A 20,367-nucleotide genomic window follows, 5' to 3' on the forward strand; every position below is an offset into this window, starting at 1 on the left:
TACTTCTTAAATCCCAGAGGTGATAGTTATTGTGTCGAGTATATAAATTAATTATAAATGTCAAGTAATGTGCCTTTCATAGTCATGTGATATATCCTGAATTTAATATATTAGTGACTCTTTTGTTTATTTTTTTCTGCATCGGACAATGTTTCATATCCTGTCTTTTTGGTTCTGCCAGTTTTTTTTTTTTTTTTTTTTTAATTAAGGTTGCATGTTACACATTTAAATGTTTTGACATCAAATATTCTGTCCATTCTCTCCTCTCTTAATCTCTGAACTGCTGTGCGTCTTTCACAAAGACGTTTCGTATGAGCATGAGCAGGGGCTTATGGGATTGATCTGAATACGGCCTCATGAAGCCTCCGTCGCGCTTGTCAGGTGGGGCGTTCCAGCGGAAATGGGTCATGCGATACTTTCCTTTGCTCTTTGCATTGTTCCTCTGCTGGACGTCCAGCATGCCGTTCTGCCCTCGCTCCACGCGGACGCTTTCCTCCGACTCCTCGGGCTCCTCCTCCAGGGCGCCGCTGGTGAACACTTTGACGGGTCGGCGTTTGCGGCCCATGGGTTTGCCCCAGCGGAAGTGCTCCATGGAGTAAGACCTCCTCTCGTCATTGTGAGGGGCTTCTCCAGTAGCGTCTCTGAGCTCCGTTGAATCAGGAGACAGAGCCGATAAGAGCAAACCCAAACTCAGGCTCTCTTCCTCAACCTCTTCTTCACTGTTCTGCTGTTCAGATGAAGAAAGTCTCCTGTCATTGGAGGATTCTTGTGCTGGTCTGCACTGCCTGATACACTGCTGTACAGTCAGGACAGAGAACGAGAGAGGAGCTTTCATTAACAACCGTTATCACATTGTATCTTTTATTTTGTTTATGGTGTATTCATTACACCATAACTGAGTGAATCTCATAACAAATGTCATCATAAACAAAAGAAAAAATTGTATTTTAATATTGAAATATTTGTATATTTGTGGTATTAATGAACTTTAATGTAATGTAATTTTTTTAACATAATTTATTATTTTTATTAAATTTACTTAATTATCTTAGGAAATAATGTCTTAATGCTACTAAAAATATTTCATTTTTTTCCTTTTACTTTTTTTCTTTTTCTTATTTAATTACTTTTTATTTTGATTTTATTGTCATCACATTATTGTTAGGTTTGTGGTCTGTTTGATTGCTAATTACATATGACTGCAAAGACAAAACGCTATAATAACTTACTACCATTCAAAAGCTTGAGGTAAATTGTTTTATGAGATTAATACAACAAGGATGCATTAAATTGCTAAAATTGACAGGAAATACATTTATAATGTTAAAAATATTTAGAAATGCTTTTCTTTTAAACTTTCTATTCATCATAGATCCCTAAAAAATAATTCTATCACAGTTTCCACTAAAATATTAAGCAGCACAACAGTTGTCAACACAATGTTTCTTAAACACCAAATCAGCATATAATAATAATATATATATATATTTTTTTTTGAAGGATTGTGTGTCTATCTATCTATAGAGACTTCTTTCAGCCGACTTCAAACTTTTGAATGATATTGTGCATGAGTTTAATCTTTAATATTATCTATTAAGTCATGTTATTAATGCTTTAAAATGAATCTTACCAGTTTTTGTTCATTAGTTTTAAGGCCCATGCAGTCTATCAGATCCAAGCAGCGGCCGTCGACATACGGACTGTGAAAACACAAGACTGCTGCAGCCAAAAGCCAGGAAGGACAGAGCATCTGAAAACAAGACACAAGACCAGATCAGCTGTTCCGTCCCTCAGGTATCATTCGTGTGACTCAGAATGGAAAGCTGAAAAGAAAACGGCTGATACTGAGCTATATATAAAGCCAAGGACGAGTTTTATTGCTCAGGTATTTGATTTGATTTGATTGCGCTGAATGGATCTGTCCTCACACAATGACGGCGTGTGGGCAGGTCATGTACGGTAACGAGAAACGGATGTCTCTTCAAAAAGCTTCTTTATATTAGAGCACGTATAGTTAATCATTCTGTAATTGATGACTTTGACTATTCGGGATGCTTAAAAGAATGAAGGCAAGTGAACTTTGAGACTTTAATCTACTCTCTTCATTCCTCCGTACGTGACCTTTTATGGTTTTTCTGATGATGTCATGACACACACAGATCTGTGAGCTCCATTAATATCGCAGCATGACGTCAGCTGCAGGGTTGCGTCAGCGATGAAAGGAAAAACGCTGAAATAAATCGGCTGCAGTTCACAGACTCCAGTCTTGCAGGTTTGAGACTCAGTAAGATTCTCCATGAAAGTCCACAACATTTTTTTTTTTTTTTTTGTTATGGATGATGATGATGACTCAGAATTAGTCAAAAGTCTCTGATGATCCTGTTAGATATTACACCATTTCACAGGGGAAAATTCATATATTATTCTTCAGAAATCAGACCAAGAGGATCAAGCTGTAGAAATATATATTTCAATTTTGGTTTGATGATTTCACCACGATTATGAATATCAAATTAATAATATTTGTAATAATAATAATAACAATAAATTATTATTCCCCCAGTATTTAATCTAGGATAATGCACATTATAAAAGAACTGTAGATAAACATGCATTTAAATATGAGAAAATATATATAAAATATTTATTTTTAAATACAAAATGTTTTATTTTGAATTCAACATTGATTTAAGCATTAAAAAATAGTACATAATATGAATAATTGTAAGTATTTTAAATTTAAATACAACATATGTATATTGGATAATTTAAAATAATATGTAATAAATATTATTAATAATAAAAATCTGGATTTATAATTTCACATATAACAGTTGTTAGATCAGATTTTTTAGATCCTTTTCAAGTTAATTGTATAATTTTATCTGAATAACTTTTATTTATAAGTTTAAAAATACAAGTGTTAATGTTTTGTTTAAAATGCCACAAAAATAATTAATTAATTAAAAATAAAATTTATAAACAATTTAAAAAATCTGTATTAATAATCATCATCATTGAAATCTATTATTTAAATTATTGATTAATTTAAATAATAGATAATGAATAAAAAGTATTTATTTCAATGTAATTTAGTGAGGAAATTTATAAAGCTATAGCTTTGCTTACCATAAAATGTATAGTTATAATACATATAATATAATACTAATGAAGTTGTTTCCAATAAAATAATTTATTTAAAATCAATTTCAAGCTAATCGATATCTATAGTTTTTATCTAATTCTGTTGAATTTAGTTAAGTTGAATTCTGAGTCATGCATGCCATTTAATTAACTTTATAATGTTTAATTTTAACATTTGCATTGTTTTATATATATAACTGACACATTTGTGACACTGCTCATAAATGAAGCTTTATAAGCAGACACAGTACTAACCAGTGATTCAATATTTCAAATGCAAAATGATTCCAATTCTATATTCTTACCTTTCTGAATTTATAGATGATTTCCATGGTTCTGAATCTCCTCTTTTGACTCTTCTTTGAGTCTCCAGCTCTCATCAAGCTCACCTCCACTGCTCTGGGTTTGCACTTTTTTTCCTGGCTTGTGTGAATGGATCTCTCTCTCTCTCTCTTTCTCTTGTTCTCTCTTATTTTCTGAATGAGCTCTGCTCTCTTATATACTCACAGGTGCATGGCAACCCCTCAAGGCTGGAAGATGATCAGGTGGGTCTCTGCTGTGCTGTGGTGGGGAGGGGTGGATACACTGGGGAAATTACTAATAACAAAAAAACATTCATACTTTTTGGTCATCTTCACACCTCTGTTTTCGACACATTAAAACATGCACAGGACGCAGCAGGTGAATTATAGATCGGATGCTGCGGTTCTGTTACTCGTCATTTGAGACACCTGGAAACTAAAAAAACTCAAATTAACTCAGGAAATTGAGGTGGAATGACGTGATTTCTCATCACATATTCCCTGTCAATTAGAACCGCATACAAGCGGCGTGCAAATCGATCAGACTGACCAGATGTGCATTACCTTAAGTGCTTAGCTCAAGCTGAACAATTATTCTACCTTACTTTCGCTTCTCTTTGTTTCTTCTTTTCTTAATGAAGCCCATTTATGCCCCAAGGTTCATCAGCAGCAAATGTAATTACTAACAACGGGGGAAAGCTAATGTTGTGTTGTCGTGGTAACTTGTGATAAATCAATTACACTTTTTTTTTCACTCTTACATTAATACAGTGAAAAAAAAGAAAAGAGTGACTTTAATTCTCAGTCATTATGGAAAAAAGACGTGAGGCTTGAAAGTGATTAAAAGCAGCATCATAGTTGCTCAAGGTCTGGTGATTATAAAGATCTTTTGGAACACAAATGGAACAGCGTCCATTGTAAATATAATGGCTTGCATGTATCAACAGCAACTCAAACTAAAACCATAAAAACTGTTTCATTGCTTGTAACAAAATAAACAAAATAAAATATCTATTTTATTTCAGCTAGTTTTCAAGGCAACATTTGTCATTTTGTTTTATTTAACTAAGTACGAATGTAGCTAGATTATAAAAAATATCGTAAAAACAAAAATAAAAAAATAATGAAAACATAGAACAACAAGAAAAGACACAAAACTAAATTACCTAAGCTTTAAATAAAAAGAAAATTAAAAAGAAAACAGGAAATATATAAATAAAAAGCATCAACAAAAATTATAGTTATATAATTTATTTAATGATATATATATATATATATTAGTAATTATTATTAAATTAACGACACTAAAATATCACTGCATGTAGAGAATATATATATATATATATATATATATATATATATATATATATATATATATATATATATATATATATATATATATATATATATATATATATATATGTATACACACACATACACACATATAAGCTTTTGACTATTGGAAGATCTTGTATGTATGTGTAAGATCTTACAATAGTCAAAAGCTTAAAGTTTAAATGTTCTTTAAATCAAGAAAAAAAATGGTTTTAAGAACTGTTCACTGAAAGTTTTTTGGGAAATCAAAAATGACAGTTCTATGCTTACAGAATAGCATGACTGCAAAAAATCATTTTAGAAACTTTATTGTTATAGCATATAGCCTGAAACTGTATAGCATGGTGCTTGCAACAGCAAAGTTGGGTTCGATTCTTTGTGAATATGCACTTTAAGTGAACTGTAGCAGATGTGCCAATGCTGCAGTGATTATATTTGGTCCATGTCAAAAGCAGTCGCTCACCTCGGGTCACGATCTGAATAATTAGTTCACAGGATCTCAAATGTCTCTCTCTGGAGAAGCACAGCCTCTAGAGGGCCGTACAAACACAACAGACACGATGTGTTTTATCAAATCAAAGTTCAAACATCTTAGACAACTAAAAAATGCTTTTTTTTTTCATTACAAATTACATTATCAAAGTAAATTGTCATTAAATCCAGACTAAATTTTAAAATATTCTGAAATTCATGTTCATTTTTCGGTTCAAATATTTAGTCCAGCAATGTTAAAAAAAAATAAAAAAAATTCATAAAAACAATATTATCGATTCATATATCACATATTGGTTAAAAAAAAAAATAGTCTGAATGCACTGTAAGTCACTTTGGATAAAAGCATCTACTAAGTGCATAAATGTAAATCTAAATATATATATTTGTACATATTTGATAATGTTCCAAAGAGCAATGTGTGTTTAACAAGTAAACATCTGACCTTTTTTATTATTATTTTATTTAAACTGTTTTTTTAAATTTTAGAAATTTGGAATGGATGAAATTCTGACAGCTTGTAAATCAATGAGATCTTTCTAGTAGTTTGGCAGACTGCTTACATAAAATGCACATAAATGCACATAAATATCATTGGGAGATATAGAGTGACAACTGATAAGTCTTAGTAATATGATAATTAAATGCTTAGTTTAATAATCAAAGCTCTGTAGTTTTTATTGTGGGGGCCGAACAAATAAAATAATGCAACAATGATGATTGATGAATCATATTTGATACTCGCATTTTGACACGATTTTTTTAAAAACATGGATATATGGATAATCAAGTAAACTTGGGTTGCTTATCTTGAAATGGTAACAATATAAAAGTTATTTATTTGTATCCTTCACAAAATAAAAAAATAAAAAAATGCTTGAAATGCCTTTTATTCACTAAAAAAGGAAGCTATCAATTAGACAACAGAAAGCATATAGTAGATTGCTTAAAATAGTCTTTTCAGCCAAGTTTGGATCATGTTAATCGTTTAGAGGATTTTCTCATACGATATAGTATCTCGTGCTTTTTCCAACACAAACATGAGTTTGTGCATTAACTGTGTGATTGTTCAGACATGTACTGGAAGGATAGTTGGGCGCCTGGATTGTCTCTCCTCTCTTTCTTCTAATCGGGAATCCAATTACAGAGGATTACAAGATAAGATGCCCACTGTTATCAGGCATCCTGCAACACATGAGATTTAGAAAGAGAGAGCGAGGATGACCGCATACGTCTGTATTTCCCCAGAAGACAAACACGACGTCTCCGACCACTGAAACAGGTAAAGATGAATTTACCTGCCTTGTCACTTTTTCCCTGTAGAGCTTACTTGCTGATGACATCTAATGGGCAATGTTACCGCTGCACGTAACAGTGTATCAGCAGTGCGTCAACAGCTTTATAAAGAGTTTGGGAAATCTCTCATGTGAGATGGTGTAGAGTCAAGGGTAAATCAAACGGCTTCCAAACAAGCTGATGTATTCTCTGCATTCACACTTCTAATCAAAATGTCACTGCAAAGAAGTAGGATGCTTGATCAATATGATTGATTGTCAGTGTTATTCTTTTATACATGCTGCGGGACACGAGGCTCTCTGTAATGTTGTTTGGCATATACAGCTTTTTTCTCTGTTGGATCTAGTACACTAGACTTGGATCGGAGACACGAGGTGCTTTGGTAAACGTGATACTTTAGCATTAAAAGGTCTGCTCAAGGTGTTGGCAAAGCATGCATTGATCTGCATGTTCTTCCTCCTGAGTTCACCTGCTGAACCAGATTGACAGGAGAGATTGAATACATGAAAATGCATTGGTTTTGTTTCTGCATGCAGACTATATATGACTGAAACAAAATGTAGTTTGCATAATTTTGCATCCTTAATTTGTAATATGTGTATTTACTACCAATAATAATCATTTTATTTGTTATATATGTGTGTATATGTGTTTGCACAGCACCATTTTGTATTTACATTTGGCTTTCAGTTTGATGTTTTGTAATCTAATGCAATAAATGCAGACATTAGACTTTGGAGTCCAAATACTTTGTTGGGTGCATTGCACATTCAAGCTGTTTCAATGAGTTTTTAATGTATTTCCTGAATAAATGTGCCCAGATAAGTGTGTTCTTGTCTGAAACATGACACTGGCTATTTTTAGCATGCCCATCCTCTTCCAGGTCAAATGCTTTCACTGCTGCCATGTTCTTGAACCTACATAAGCACATGGAAAAGTGACACGAGCCACCAAAGCACCTTAACCTGTGCCTTAATCAGGACAACCAGGCTGGCCTCTAATAAGAGCAGGGACATGCCTAAAGATGTGTTTGTGGGATTTATTTCAAATATCACATTGAGGTTTTATGATAGATCATGTTATTTCTCCCTTAAGCCTAAACCCAAGAGAAACATCTTGAGTACAGTGTGGTTTTTGACAGATGACCTATAGTTCTCTGGCACGAGTGCACTGAAATGTCACACTGTCGATTGCTTGAAATAAAGGACCTACTTTTATTATCGTAGACCATAAAAAATCTCGCCAAACTTTTTAGAGTGACGTCATAACGGTGTGTGGGTTGCATAAATGAATGCTTAAAATCCTTAGCTTATAACCTAGTTATATTTCTTTATGTCCCAGAAGTGGTGATTCACTGTGATTCATCTCTGAGCAAAGCACTTGAATAGGAAAGTTTGACAAAGAACTCGAAAGTGGCTGCTAAATAATAATTAGATTTTTTACATTCAGAAGAAAATGTAAGTGGTACTTGCACATAGACTTGCTGCCATGATGTCAAAGTTGGCCTAATATTTTTGCAAGATTCATGATTTTTCATGTATTATATTATATTCTTGCTTCTTTACCTTTATTAATCCAACAAGCAGCCAATATTGATCTATAAGCAAATTAATAAATACATAGATTCTAATAAAATATGATAATATAAATAATTATATATTAATAAAATAGAAAAAAATATATATTTGTAAATTAAAATTAAATAAATTAAAATTAGTATATTTGCATGAGTAAACAAATAAAAAACATATAATATATAAATACATTCAAATAAAATCCTTTAACAATCATGAAATAATTAAGTAAATAAGACATTTAAAGATAAATATCTAAATAAATTAAAAAATCAGTTCTAATAAAATATGGAAAAATAAACATTAAATAATATAATTAGTATATTCATATATTCAGACATTATAAAGATATAATAAATATAAAAAATTAATGATAAAAATAAGAAATGATAATAAATATTATTAAATACATTTTAATAAATAAAAATAAATTGTAATACAGCTAAAAAAAAGTACATTATTAGGTTTTTTGTTTGTTTGTTTACTTTTGCTGCTAATACAACACAATATTTATGTCTTTATTTAGAACTTCATTAAGGTTTTGGTTTTGTTTTCAGGTGAATTGCGTCAGAAACCGAGCATCAGAAACAGACTCAATACAGTGACTCGGACACCTAGACAGTGTTCCTGTGTGACAAGTTCTCCTCAAGACTGGAGAGACTGGAGGTCAGAGAGCTTGTACCCTGGCCGTCTCCCCCAGGGTCCTTCCATCAAGGTGGGAAGGGGGGTCAGCCGAAGCAATCACATGGAGGGCAGGCCTTTCTCGCCCCTCTTGCTGGCCGTACTGTTTCTGGCAACAAGTGCGAGCGATGATGACCACTCACTGCACACGCATCAGGTCAGTACGGCTCAGTGTGGAGAATACAGTAATCAGGTCCTGGAGGATGGCATGTGTCGACTCATGGCCACGCTACCCCAGCTGGACGACCAGCGCTGCCCGGACATGTTCCGCTGTACAGATGAAGTGTCATACTGGCTTCATGAGAATGAGGAACGCAAACAGCAGATCCTAGCCCTGCGGGAGACAGTGTCTGAACTTCAGGAGGAGCTTCGCAACCACCGTCATCGAGTCAAAGTCTTAGAATTACAGGTGTGTGGATTTTCTGGATGTTGTTTCCGTGATTGCTGGCTCAATTGCTACTATATCTATCTATCTATCTGTCTATCTCTATATATATGTATATACACACAGTTTTGGGGGTAACGCATTATAAGTAATGCGAGTTACATAATCAGATTACTTTTTTTTAAGTAATGCATTTCTTTTAAATTTACAAGAAAATATCTGAGTTACTTTGTGTGTGAAATGTGAATATGCATTAATTCATCCCACTCGCAAATAACTGATTTAGTATTCATCAGAATGAATTAAAACAGTGAAATGCATACTCAGAATATGACCCAAACCTGCAATTATTAAAAAAAGAAGTGACATGTGGCCAAGTATGGTGACCCTTACTCGGAATTCGTGCCCTGCATTTAACCCATCCAAATTGCACACACACAGAGCAGTGAACACACACACACACACACACACACACACACCCGGAGCAGTGGGCAGCCATTTATTCTGCGGCACCCGGGGAGCAGTTTGGGGTTTGGTGCCTTGCTCAAGGGCACCTCAGTCGTGGTATTGAGGTGTAGAGAGTGCTGTACATTCACTCCACCCCATCCACAATTCCTGCAGGGCCAAAACTCAAACTCCAAACCTTTGGATTACGAGTCTGAATCTCTAACCATTAGGACACGACTTCCCATTAATATGTTAAATAAAAGAAATGTATTTAATCCCATTTTATTAATTAATATCTTTGATGCTGATCTTTGATGATCCAGTTCAACCATACTAAGAATCAGAAATTACTTTAGATAATTTAACAATTGCTTCATTGTTTTTTTTTTCTTATTGCTGAAGTGTGTTGAACCTTCTTCTCCTGTGTTCTACTCTACAGACATGATTTTACTTTTCCTTCAGCCTGAGGTTTATTCATTACACTTTTTAGTGTGAAAGGGCTATTACATTTACTAATAATAGAACTTCTTACTAAAAACAATCAAGCCTTGCTAATATTTAAAAAGTAATGTGAAAATAAGTCAAAAGTAATGTAATGCATTACTTTCCATAAGTTATGTAATTGGTTACTTTTTAAGGGAGTAACACAAGATTGTATTGCATTACTTTCAAAAGTAACTTTCCCCAACAGTGTGTGTATGTGTGTGTGTGTGCGTATAATAGGCTATATATTCTGTATATGTATGTATGTATATGATTAATCGATTAATCGCAACCAAAATAAAAGTTTTTGGTTATATAATATATGTGTAGGTACTGTGTATATTTATTATGTATATATAAAGACACACACACATACAACATATATTTTGAAAATGTTTAAATACGATTTATAATTATATAGGCCTAATTTCTATTATACATAAATAGCCTATATTTAATATAAACATAACATGTTTTTCTTAAATATATACATGCATGTGTGTGTATTTGTATATACATAATAAATATGCACAGTACACACACATATAGCCTATTATGTACACTTTTATTCTGGATGCGATTAATCATTTCCCAACAATAAGATGAACCGATTCAGTAGTTTGATTCAAATTTCTGATGCGACTTATAATAGAGAGTTTAGGATGTTTAGGATGAAACATAAAATGTTATAATAATACTGTGGTTTTAGGATATGTACCATGGAAACATATACCATACACTGTAACCTTCTAGTGTTTCTGTAAATTCCTTGTCGCTCCAGACAACTCAGCTTGACAGTTTTCAGCCTAAAGTCTCCTTGACCCGAGGTTAAAGAGATTAACACTGGAGTCCTTACTGCTCTCCACGTGCCTTCATTAATACGCACCCTTAAGCTCTTCATGCTGTGCCTTCAAACGAGGGGATGATTCACACAGACAGTTCCTGTCTGCCTCTCCCTCTCCTGGCCTTTTACGCAAACACACAAAATGTACTGCAGCCACTTGAGAAGGTCTCATTTTGCAACAGCTAACAGGAATTGCTCTTCACACCTCTTTTTGATTGCTAGTCGTGATGTTTGTCTGTTTGGCCTTTCACAGAGTGAAGAGAAGAACCACAATAATTCATCTATTGAGCAGCGCTTGCATGAGCTGGAGGACCATTACGCGGAGGCCACGACCTTGTTGCACATCCAGGGCTCATTGATCTATGACCTCCAGGCCCAGATTCAGAACCTCTCCCTACTGGTGGAAAAAGTCAGACGTAACCCGGGCTGCATGATCAACATAGTCCGCACCAGCCCAATGCTCAGTGCACAGGAAGCCCTGCATCCTGGTAAGCCACATCTGGAAAAGCTTTATCTCAAAGCTGCATGATTATTTTCTTAACTAGTCAGTATGCAAAATCGGGACATGCCAGTTCCTGTCATCTAGTTTAGAAGCCTGGTTGGGACAACATCTCACCAGCATCAAAAGCTATATATATATATATATATATATATATTAGTATACACAGCCCTTCTAATTTTGACTTGACTTCTAATGTCATAAAGTGCACAAGCATTGCTTTTGTTTTCTATCATGAAAATTTTCTTGTGATGCTTTAGTTTGGTTTATTTTACACCAAATTGTAATATTTTTCATTATTTACTCATTCTCATGTGGTTTTTAGCTTTGAGTAACCTTCAAAACACAAATTAAGGTATTTTTATTGATCCCTGAGATGTTTCTGTCCCTCTTAACCAAACCTTAGAAGATCTAAAATGTTCATAAAATGAGAGCTTATTTCAAGTTATTTTGGCTTTTGGCATTTATCTTGGAAAAAAAATGCTATTTACAAGTGTGTGAATATATTTAATAATATTTCATATAATTCTTATTTATTTTTTAAGCACAATATATTATATTCATGATTTTATTCGAACTTGACAGAGCTTTTCTTTCCTATCATGACTTTCAGTGTTGTGAATATTGAAGTGCAATAAAGGCATTCACCGAGAAATTAAAGTTCACTTCATCATTAACTCACAAAATTACATTTCAGACCCATAAGATTTTGGTTAATCTGTGAAACACAAATTAAGATACCAAGGGGTAAAGGTCTTATGGGTATGAGAATGAGTAAATGATGGCTGAATTAGCTTTTTTGGGGTGTACTATCCCTTTAAGTCTTTAGCTAGTATTGAACTTCTATAGCTAGTATCATCAGTTACTGGCCTGAACCAACAGAGGGTGACAAATCATAGCACAGTTTATGAGACAGCCAATCATATGACCTCTTCATCATCTCATATTTTTTAAATGGAAACTGAAATTGCTTAACCTTTATACATTATATGTTTTTTATATTAATTATGTTAATATAGTTACATGTGTTTTTACTCCAGAGGTGCAGCATGTCAGGAACTGCCCCATCGACTGTGCCTCCATCTACTATAATGGCGTGCGGCGCTCTGGGATCTACACCGTGGTGCCCTCACTAGGGGCCATGCCTGTGGAAGTCTACTGTGATATGGACACGGACGGTAAGAAATCACAGGGCACATGCAGTAATTACTGTCCAGGACTCGGCAATAAAGATAGATCTGGTGTTTTGGGTCAATAATGATCTTTATGATCTGTAATGATATATATATATATATATATATATATATATATATATATATATATATATATATATATATATATATATATATACACACACTCACCTAAAGGATTATTAGGAACACCTGTTCAATTTCTCATTAATGCAATTATCTAATCAACCAATCACATGGCAGTTGCTTCAATGCATTTAGGGGTGTGGTCCTGATCAAGACAATCTCCTGAACTCCAAACTGAATGTCAGAATGGGAAAGAAAGGTGATTTAAGCAATTTTGAGCGTGGCATGGTTGTTGGTGCCAGACGGGCCGGTCTGAGTATTTCACAATCTGCTCAGTTACTGGGATTTTCACGCACAACCATTTCTAGGGTTTACAAAGAATGGTGTGAAAAGGGAAAAACATCCAGTATGCGGCAGTCCTGTGGGAGAAAATGCCTTGTTGATGCTAGAGGTGAGAGGAGAATGGGCTGACTGATTCAAGCTGATAGAAGAGTAACTTTGACTGAAATAGCCACTCGTTACAACCGAGGTATGCAGCAAAGCATTTGTGAAGCCACAACACGCACAACCTTGAGGCGGATGGGCTACAACAGCAGAAGACCCCACCGGGTACCACTCATCTCCACTACAAATAGGAATAAGAGGGTACAATTTGCACGAGCTCACCAAAATTGGACAGTTGAAGACTGGAAAAATGTTGCCTGGTCTGATGAGTCTCGATTTCTGTTGAGACATTCAGATGGTAGAGTCAGAATTTGGCGTAAACAGAATGAGAACACGGATCCATCATGCCTTGTTACCACTGTGCAGGCTGGTGGTGGTGGTGTAATGGTGTGGGGGATGTTTTCTTGGCACACTTTAGACCCCTTAGTGCCAATTGGGCATCGTTTAAATGCCACGGCCTACCTGAGCATTGTTTCTGACCATGTCCATCCCTTTATGACCACCATGTACCATCCTCTGATGGCTACTTCCAGCAGGATAATGCACCATGTCACAAAGCTCGAATCATTTCAAATTGGTTTCTTGAACATGACAATGAGTTCACTGTACTAAAATGCCCCCCCCCCCCCACAGTCACCAGATCTCAACCCAATAGAGCATCTTTGGGATGTGGTGGAACGGCAGCTTCGTGTCCTGGATATGCATTCCACAAATCTCCATCAACTGCAAGATGCTATCCTATCAATATGGGCCAACATTTCTAAAAAATGCTTTCATCATTTTGTTGAATCAATGCCACGTATAATTAAGGCAGTTCTGAAGGCAAACACAGTATTAGTATGGTGTTCCTTATTATCCTTTAGGTGAGTGTATATATATATATTTCAGATGCAAAAGCCTCTTAGCACCATCTAATATTTTTTTCTAAAAGGTGCATATTTTTTCTCAGGCTTCTATATTCATATTCAGTTATTTCATTTTAATGGGAATGAAAATAACCCGTTCATTGCCATTAAAATTAAATTGCTGAACCTACACATACGAGTCTGAGAAAAATACTCATTTTTTGGTAAATATATTTATAATTAAATGTAATATATTAATGTGTATTAAGTAAAACATGTAAACATACATGCACACACATTTATGAATAAAATCCAATTATCTTGATTATATCTGCTACAAAAAAATTGTGCGAAAAGTGATTAGTGCATATGTATTCAGTTTAGATTATTTTACCACATATTTGTATCTAATTTATATAAATATTGTTAAAATTCCAAAATATTACATATATGAATCAACTATAAATCATTTAAATATTAATTATGTCTTTTTTTCTATTTAATTTAATATATATATATATATATATATATATATATATATATATATATATATATATATATATAGTTTTTTTGTTTTTTGTTTGTTTTTGTTTTTTTGGGGGCCAGTGAAAATGTTCGTTTATTTGAAAAATGCTTTTCATGATACAAATCGTCAACTTTACAAAAAATTATGTTTCTACAATATTTATTGTAAAAACTGTTGGCAGTGAAAGTATAATGCTTATCGTTGTGGCCTGCTACTGTCCTCTATGTTGAAATGTTTTGCTGGAAATTTGTTGTGGATGAATCATTGGGTTATTTTTATATCATTCATAGTATAATTTAGAGAGACTTTCAAAACCGTGGCAAAAGAAACTCTGATAATGAACATCTAAATTACTTCTCTTTTATGTCTAATAAGACTTCAGTTTTGTGCTGAAATAGCACCGTTGGGGCACATGAGGAACCTTCTAAAGCTTAAAATAGGATGTGCAAATATCATTTTGATGACCTACAAAACACTTCCTGACCATAAGTATAATTGCAGTGGTCATAAGATGAAAACCAAATGACTTGGCATGTGCATTAAACTCATAAAAAGTGATTTGATTGTTGAATGCTTGAACGTATACTCTTTTTACAATTCCTTCGTAATAAAAATGTGGTCATAATTGGAGCCCATGCGTAATGTTCGTCTCAGGTGGCGGCTGGACTGTGATCCAGCGTAGGCAAGATGGCTCTGTGAACTTTGACCGCAGCTGGAAAGAGTATAAAGAGGGATTTGGAGACCTGCACACCGAATACTGGCTGGGAAATGAACACATCCATGACCTGAGCGGTCAGGGAAACTATACTCTCCGTATTGACCTGGAGGACTGGAGCGGGAAACACAAGCACGCTGTTTATCAGAGTTTCAGGTGAGGAACATCCATCATTCACTGACTGGAAGGACTTCAAACGGATGCACGATGTTTAATAGTGATTAAACATCTGGCCTTGTAATTGGAAACACTTGATGTGTGTTTGCAGTGTGGAGGCCGAGAGCACTCGGTATCGTCTGCATGTGTCGGGCTTCAGCGGGACTGTGGAGGACTCTTTCAGCTGGTACCATGACAAGCAGAGCTTCAGCACACCCGACACGGGCAACATCTGTGCCGAGATCTCCCACGCTGGCTGGTGGTACAACCAGTGTTTCTACGCAAACCTCAATGGCATCTACTACAAGGTATGATGGGCCTGTTGGTTGTAGACACAAATGTTGTAGGTTTAAGCCCCAGAAGTGTTGAATCGTGAGCTGTTACTGTTGTCTTTGAGTAAGGCACTGAACCTTTGGTTTGCCTGTGTAGTAGTAATAGATAATAGAAAATAAATATATGTATGTATATATATACAGTACAGACCAAAAGTTTGGACACACCTTCTCATTCAAAGAGTTTTCTTTATTTTCATGACTATGGAAATTGTAGATTCACACTGAAGGCATCAAAACTATGAATTAACACATGTGGAATTATATATGGAATTATATACATAACAAAAAAGTGTGAAACAACTGAAAATATGTCATATTGTAGGTTCTTCAAAGTAGCCACCTTTTGCTTTGATTTCTGCTTTGCACACTCTTGGCATTCTCTTGATGAGCTTCAAGAGGTAGTCACCTGAAATGGTCTTCCAACAGTCTTGAAGGAGTTCCCCGAGAGATGCTTAGCACTTGTTGGCCCTTTTGCCTTCTGTCTGAGGTCCAGCTCACCCCTAAACCATCTCGATTTGGTTCAGGTCCGGTGACTGTGGAGGCCAGGTCATCTGGCGCAGCACCCCATCACTCTCCTTCTTGGTCAAATAGCCCTTGATGCCTTCAGTGTGACTCTACAATTTTCATAGTCATGAAAATAAAGAAAACTCTTTGAATGAGAAGGTGTGTCCAAACTATTGGTCTGTACTGTATATAAATTTAAATCTTTCATAAATTGTTTTTACTTGAGTGTAATATTTGAGCATGTCCATAAATTTTTTTCCCATATATAGACAGAAAAGTATGAAAAGCATCGTCAGAATAGTCCATCTGCCATTAGTGGTTCAACCGTAACGTTATGAAGCGACGAATAGTACTTTTTGTATACTTTTTTCGCAGTCAGTGTACGTCACGCCACAAGGTTGTGTTGTTTTCTTTCAAATCGAAGTGTAAATATACGTAAAAAATGTATCCTTATGGCGCCGCTGATACAAAAGAGCGTTCAGATCATAATCCCCAAAACTGCGCTATGGTAATGGGAGAGAAACAGAGGAGTGGAATTGTTGAATAAAGTTGTTATTTTTGTTTTCTTTGTGTACAAAAAAATGTGTCGTCGCTTCATAATGTTACGGTTTCCACTGATGGCAGATGGACTATTCTGACAATGTCTTCCATACTTTTCCAAACCTTGACAGTGTAACTTACTTGGCAGTCTCAAGCATACCGCTTTTTATCCAAAATATTTTAAATTGTGTTCTGAAGACGAACAAAGCTTTTACAGGTTTGGAATGACATGGGGGTAAGTGAATAATGACTATGTTCATTTTGGGATGGAGTATACCTTTAACATTTATTTGAAGTACTATTTTTTTTTATAACTTTGGGTATAGGTAATTAGAAATATATTCTTGTTGTTTTTGTGTTTTGAAAACCTATATTTTTTACTACCTTTTAAAACAGTTTTTATGACTCTCAAATACATTTTTCAAAGTTCAAAGGTTTAAGTGATCTGAACATTAAAACATGCCGACCTAACAAACTTATGAAGGTCTACAAAAGTCCTCTCTGTAGTATAATTTCATGTATATAAATTTCTTGCTACTTGCACAAAAAAAAAATTATATTACATTTTTATGTAACTGGATAAATAGTCAAATTTTGGCATATGACAAATATTTTGTCATTCAAGTTCAGGACTGTTACACTACACATTTTAACCAAACAAAATTAACAAAATGAATTTTGATTTGGAAAAAAAACATACTGATGATAAAAGGTGTACTCAAGTCTTTCTCTTCATGAAGAAATGCATAGACTTAAAAAGTGCAGTGATGTCTAAGTGATGTTTGGTGATCCTGTTGGACAGGGCGGCCGTTACTCGCTGAAGGGGAAGAACCCTCTTGGTCCGGACGGTATCGTGTGGTACACCTGGAAAGATTCAGACTACTACTCTCTGAAGAAGGTCAGCATGATGATCCGACCCAGAACCTTCCGACAGCATCTGTCACCCTGAATCAGGCCCAACCAATGAGCTTGGGCCTGTACAGTATGTCAACCAGCCAATCACAGTTCTCATAGCCACAGCGACACAGGATGGATGGATTCTTCCATGGTGAAACAGAGGAAAATCTGTGTATGGACTGAATGTTTTCAAGAAGGCCGTGAAACAAGTTTTTAGGTTTATACCAAAGACAAGACAAGGACTGATCCGGAGACAGTGAAAACTATCATTGAATGTCAGTGTCTGCCATTCAGTGAGTCCAAAGTTTATGCTACATGCCTATATTTTCTATACCCATGGTTTTAATTAAATATTTTGTTGACTTATTTTATAAATGTGTATTAAAAGTAGATTTAGTTTCTGTTGCATATAATAGGACCAAAGAAAAAAAACTTTATTTTTTTCTCCAAAGCCCTAAATAGCAACAATAATCCCACAGCACTTTCTTAAATGCCTGTTTGCCACAATTTCCTGATAAAAATTTATTTGAAATAATCTTACAAATTATATTATAAATGTCTTTGTCACTTTTGATCAAATTAAATATAAGCAATTTTTAAAAAATATTTAGTGACCCAATTCTTTAAAATGCTATTATATAATTGTATTAAATAGAAATCTGTAAATATTCAAATATTTATTTGAAATGTTGTATGATTATGCAGAATCACTGACACTATCACAAAAACTCTGAGAAAGAAAGTCAGTTTAGTGATTTTTTTTTCTTTTTTAATGGTTAACTGGTTTATATATATATATATAAAATTTAAAGGGTAGTTTTTGGTCCCCTAATTATGGGGGATGTAAGCCTCACAAAAAAGCCAAAAACCAAAGCCAAAAAACTCTGTAGCACAATAAAATTGTTTTCATTTGTGAAATATGCCTGTAATAATATTGTAGGTTCATGATGTACAGTAATGTACTGATAGTAAAAAAATATATAGTTTATAAAATGCCAAAAGTGAATAAAATAAAAGGAAATGCTACAACCTTTGTTGAACTAGACATTTTAAATATGTACTTATTTCTGTATGTTATTACACACCTGCAAATTATTTCTGGGTAACACTTTATTTTAAGGTGTTCTTGTTACACGTTACATGTACTTACTATTATAATAATAAATTATGCATAATTAAATGCAAGTAACCCTGAGCCAAACCCTAATCATATAGTAAGTACATGTAGTTTAAAGGGTTAGTTCACCCAAATAGCAAAATTATGTCATTAATGACTCACGCTCATGTCGTTCCAAACCCGTGAGACCCCTGTTCTTCAGAACACAGTTTAAGATATTTTAGATTTAGTCCGAGAGCTCTTAGTCCCTCCATTGAAGCTGTGTGAACGGTATACTGTCCATGTCCAGAAAGGTTAGAAAAACATCAAGAGAGAACTGAAGATGAACACCGAGCCGAGCCAGATAACGAACAACAGACTGACTCGTTCTCAAGTCAAGAACCGTTTCTGTCAGACGTTTCTGATTCGTGAACCGAGGAGCTGATGATACTGCGCATGTGTGATTCAGCGTGAAGCAGACCGACACACAGAGCGTCTGAACCGAACTGATTCTTTTGGTGATTGATTCTGAACCGATTCTGTGCTAGTGTTATGAGCCCAGGTAAACCGAAGGCTTGAATCAAGGGCAATCATCTCCAAATTGAATTGAACTGTCCGAAAGAACTACTGGTGATCCGAAAACCTATGCAACCGGTTCTTGACTCGTGAACGTCTATTGTTCGTTGGCTCGGCTCTGTGTTCATCTTCCGTTCTCTCTTCACAGCAGTTCAGTCAGTGTACTGTTTGAGTAAATGAATTACTCCGGGATTTTGGTTTGTTTGAACTCAGAGGGAGCGTCAGCCACATTAAAAAAGTTAACAGCCAGTTAACAGTCATTTGTGGATTAATGCGTATTGCATACGCAAACCGTTTAAAACGATTCAGTTCGATTATGTGAACAGGTTCAAAAAGATCCGGTTACATCGAATGATTCATTCGCAAACCGAATATCACCAACTGCTTTGTTTTGAATTCTCTCACAACAGACACGGAAGAGAAGACAATGCTGAATAAAGTTGTAGTTTTTGCTATTTTTGGACCAAAATGTATTTTTGATGCATCAAAATTTTTTAACTGACCCTCTGATGTCACATGGACTACTCTGATGATGTTTTTCTTACCTATCTGTACATGGACAGTAGACCGTGCACACAGTTTCAGTGGAGGGACTGAGAACTCTAGGACTAAATCTAAAATATCTTAAACTGTGTTCAGAAGACAAACTGAGGTTTTACGGGTTTGGAACAACATGAGGGTACATAATAATCAATGACATCATATTGCTATTTGGGTGAACTAACCCTTTAATATTACTCCGTACTTAAAGCTGCAGTAGGTAACTTTTGTAAAAATATATTTTTTACATATTTGTTAAACCTGTCATTATGTCCTGACAGTAGAATATGAGACAGATAATCTGTGAAAAAAATCAAGCTCCTCTGTCTCCTCCCAGTGGTCCTATTGCCATTTGCAGAAAGTCATCCGCTCCCGGTAAAAAACAACCAATCAGAGCTGCGGTCCGTGACTTTGTTTGTGTTCAAAATGTAGAAAATTTTATATAAGCGAGTAAA

General features: G+C 34.8%; 2 protein-coding genes across 2 annotated transcripts; one reads left to right on the plus strand and one right to left on the minus strand.

Moving 5' to 3' along the window:
• Positions 1–181: 181 nt before the first annotated feature.
• Positions 182–3,596, minus strand: pomcb (proopiomelanocortin b). Its single transcript, XM_052586029.1, has 3 exons — positions 3,450–3,596; positions 1,631–1,750; positions 182–796 (listed from the first exon to the last, which is right to left on the minus strand). The coding sequence occupies exons 1-3, from the start codon at positions 3,522–3,524 to the stop codon at positions 269–271; spliced, it is 723 nt and encodes a 240-aa protein (XP_052441989.1). The 5' UTR covers positions 3,525–3,596; the 3' UTR covers positions 182–268.
• A 2,669-nt stretch (positions 3,597–6,265) lies between these two features.
• si:ch211-203k16.3 (angiopoietin-related protein 7) lies at positions 6,266–18,745 on the plus strand. The gene is made up of 7 exons (XM_052586030.1): positions 6,266–6,555; positions 8,701–9,233; positions 11,237–11,471; positions 12,523–12,660; positions 15,208–15,424; positions 15,537–15,732; positions 17,606–18,745. Exons 2-7 carry the CDS (start codon positions 8,889–8,891, stop codon positions 17,750–17,752), a joined length of 1,278 nt encoding a protein of 425 aa, XP_052441990.1. The 5' UTR covers positions 6,266–6,555; positions 8,701–8,888; the 3' UTR covers positions 17,753–18,745.
• The last annotated feature ends 1,622 nt before the right edge of the window (positions 18,746–20,367 follow it).

This window comes from Carassius gibelio, chromosome B20 (assembly GCF_023724105.1).
Source record: "Carassius gibelio isolate Cgi1373 ecotype wild population from Czech Republic chromosome B20, carGib1.2-hapl.c, whole genome shotgun sequence".
NCBI classification, from domain to species: Eukaryota; Metazoa; Chordata; class Actinopteri; order Cypriniformes; family Cyprinidae; genus Carassius; species Carassius gibelio.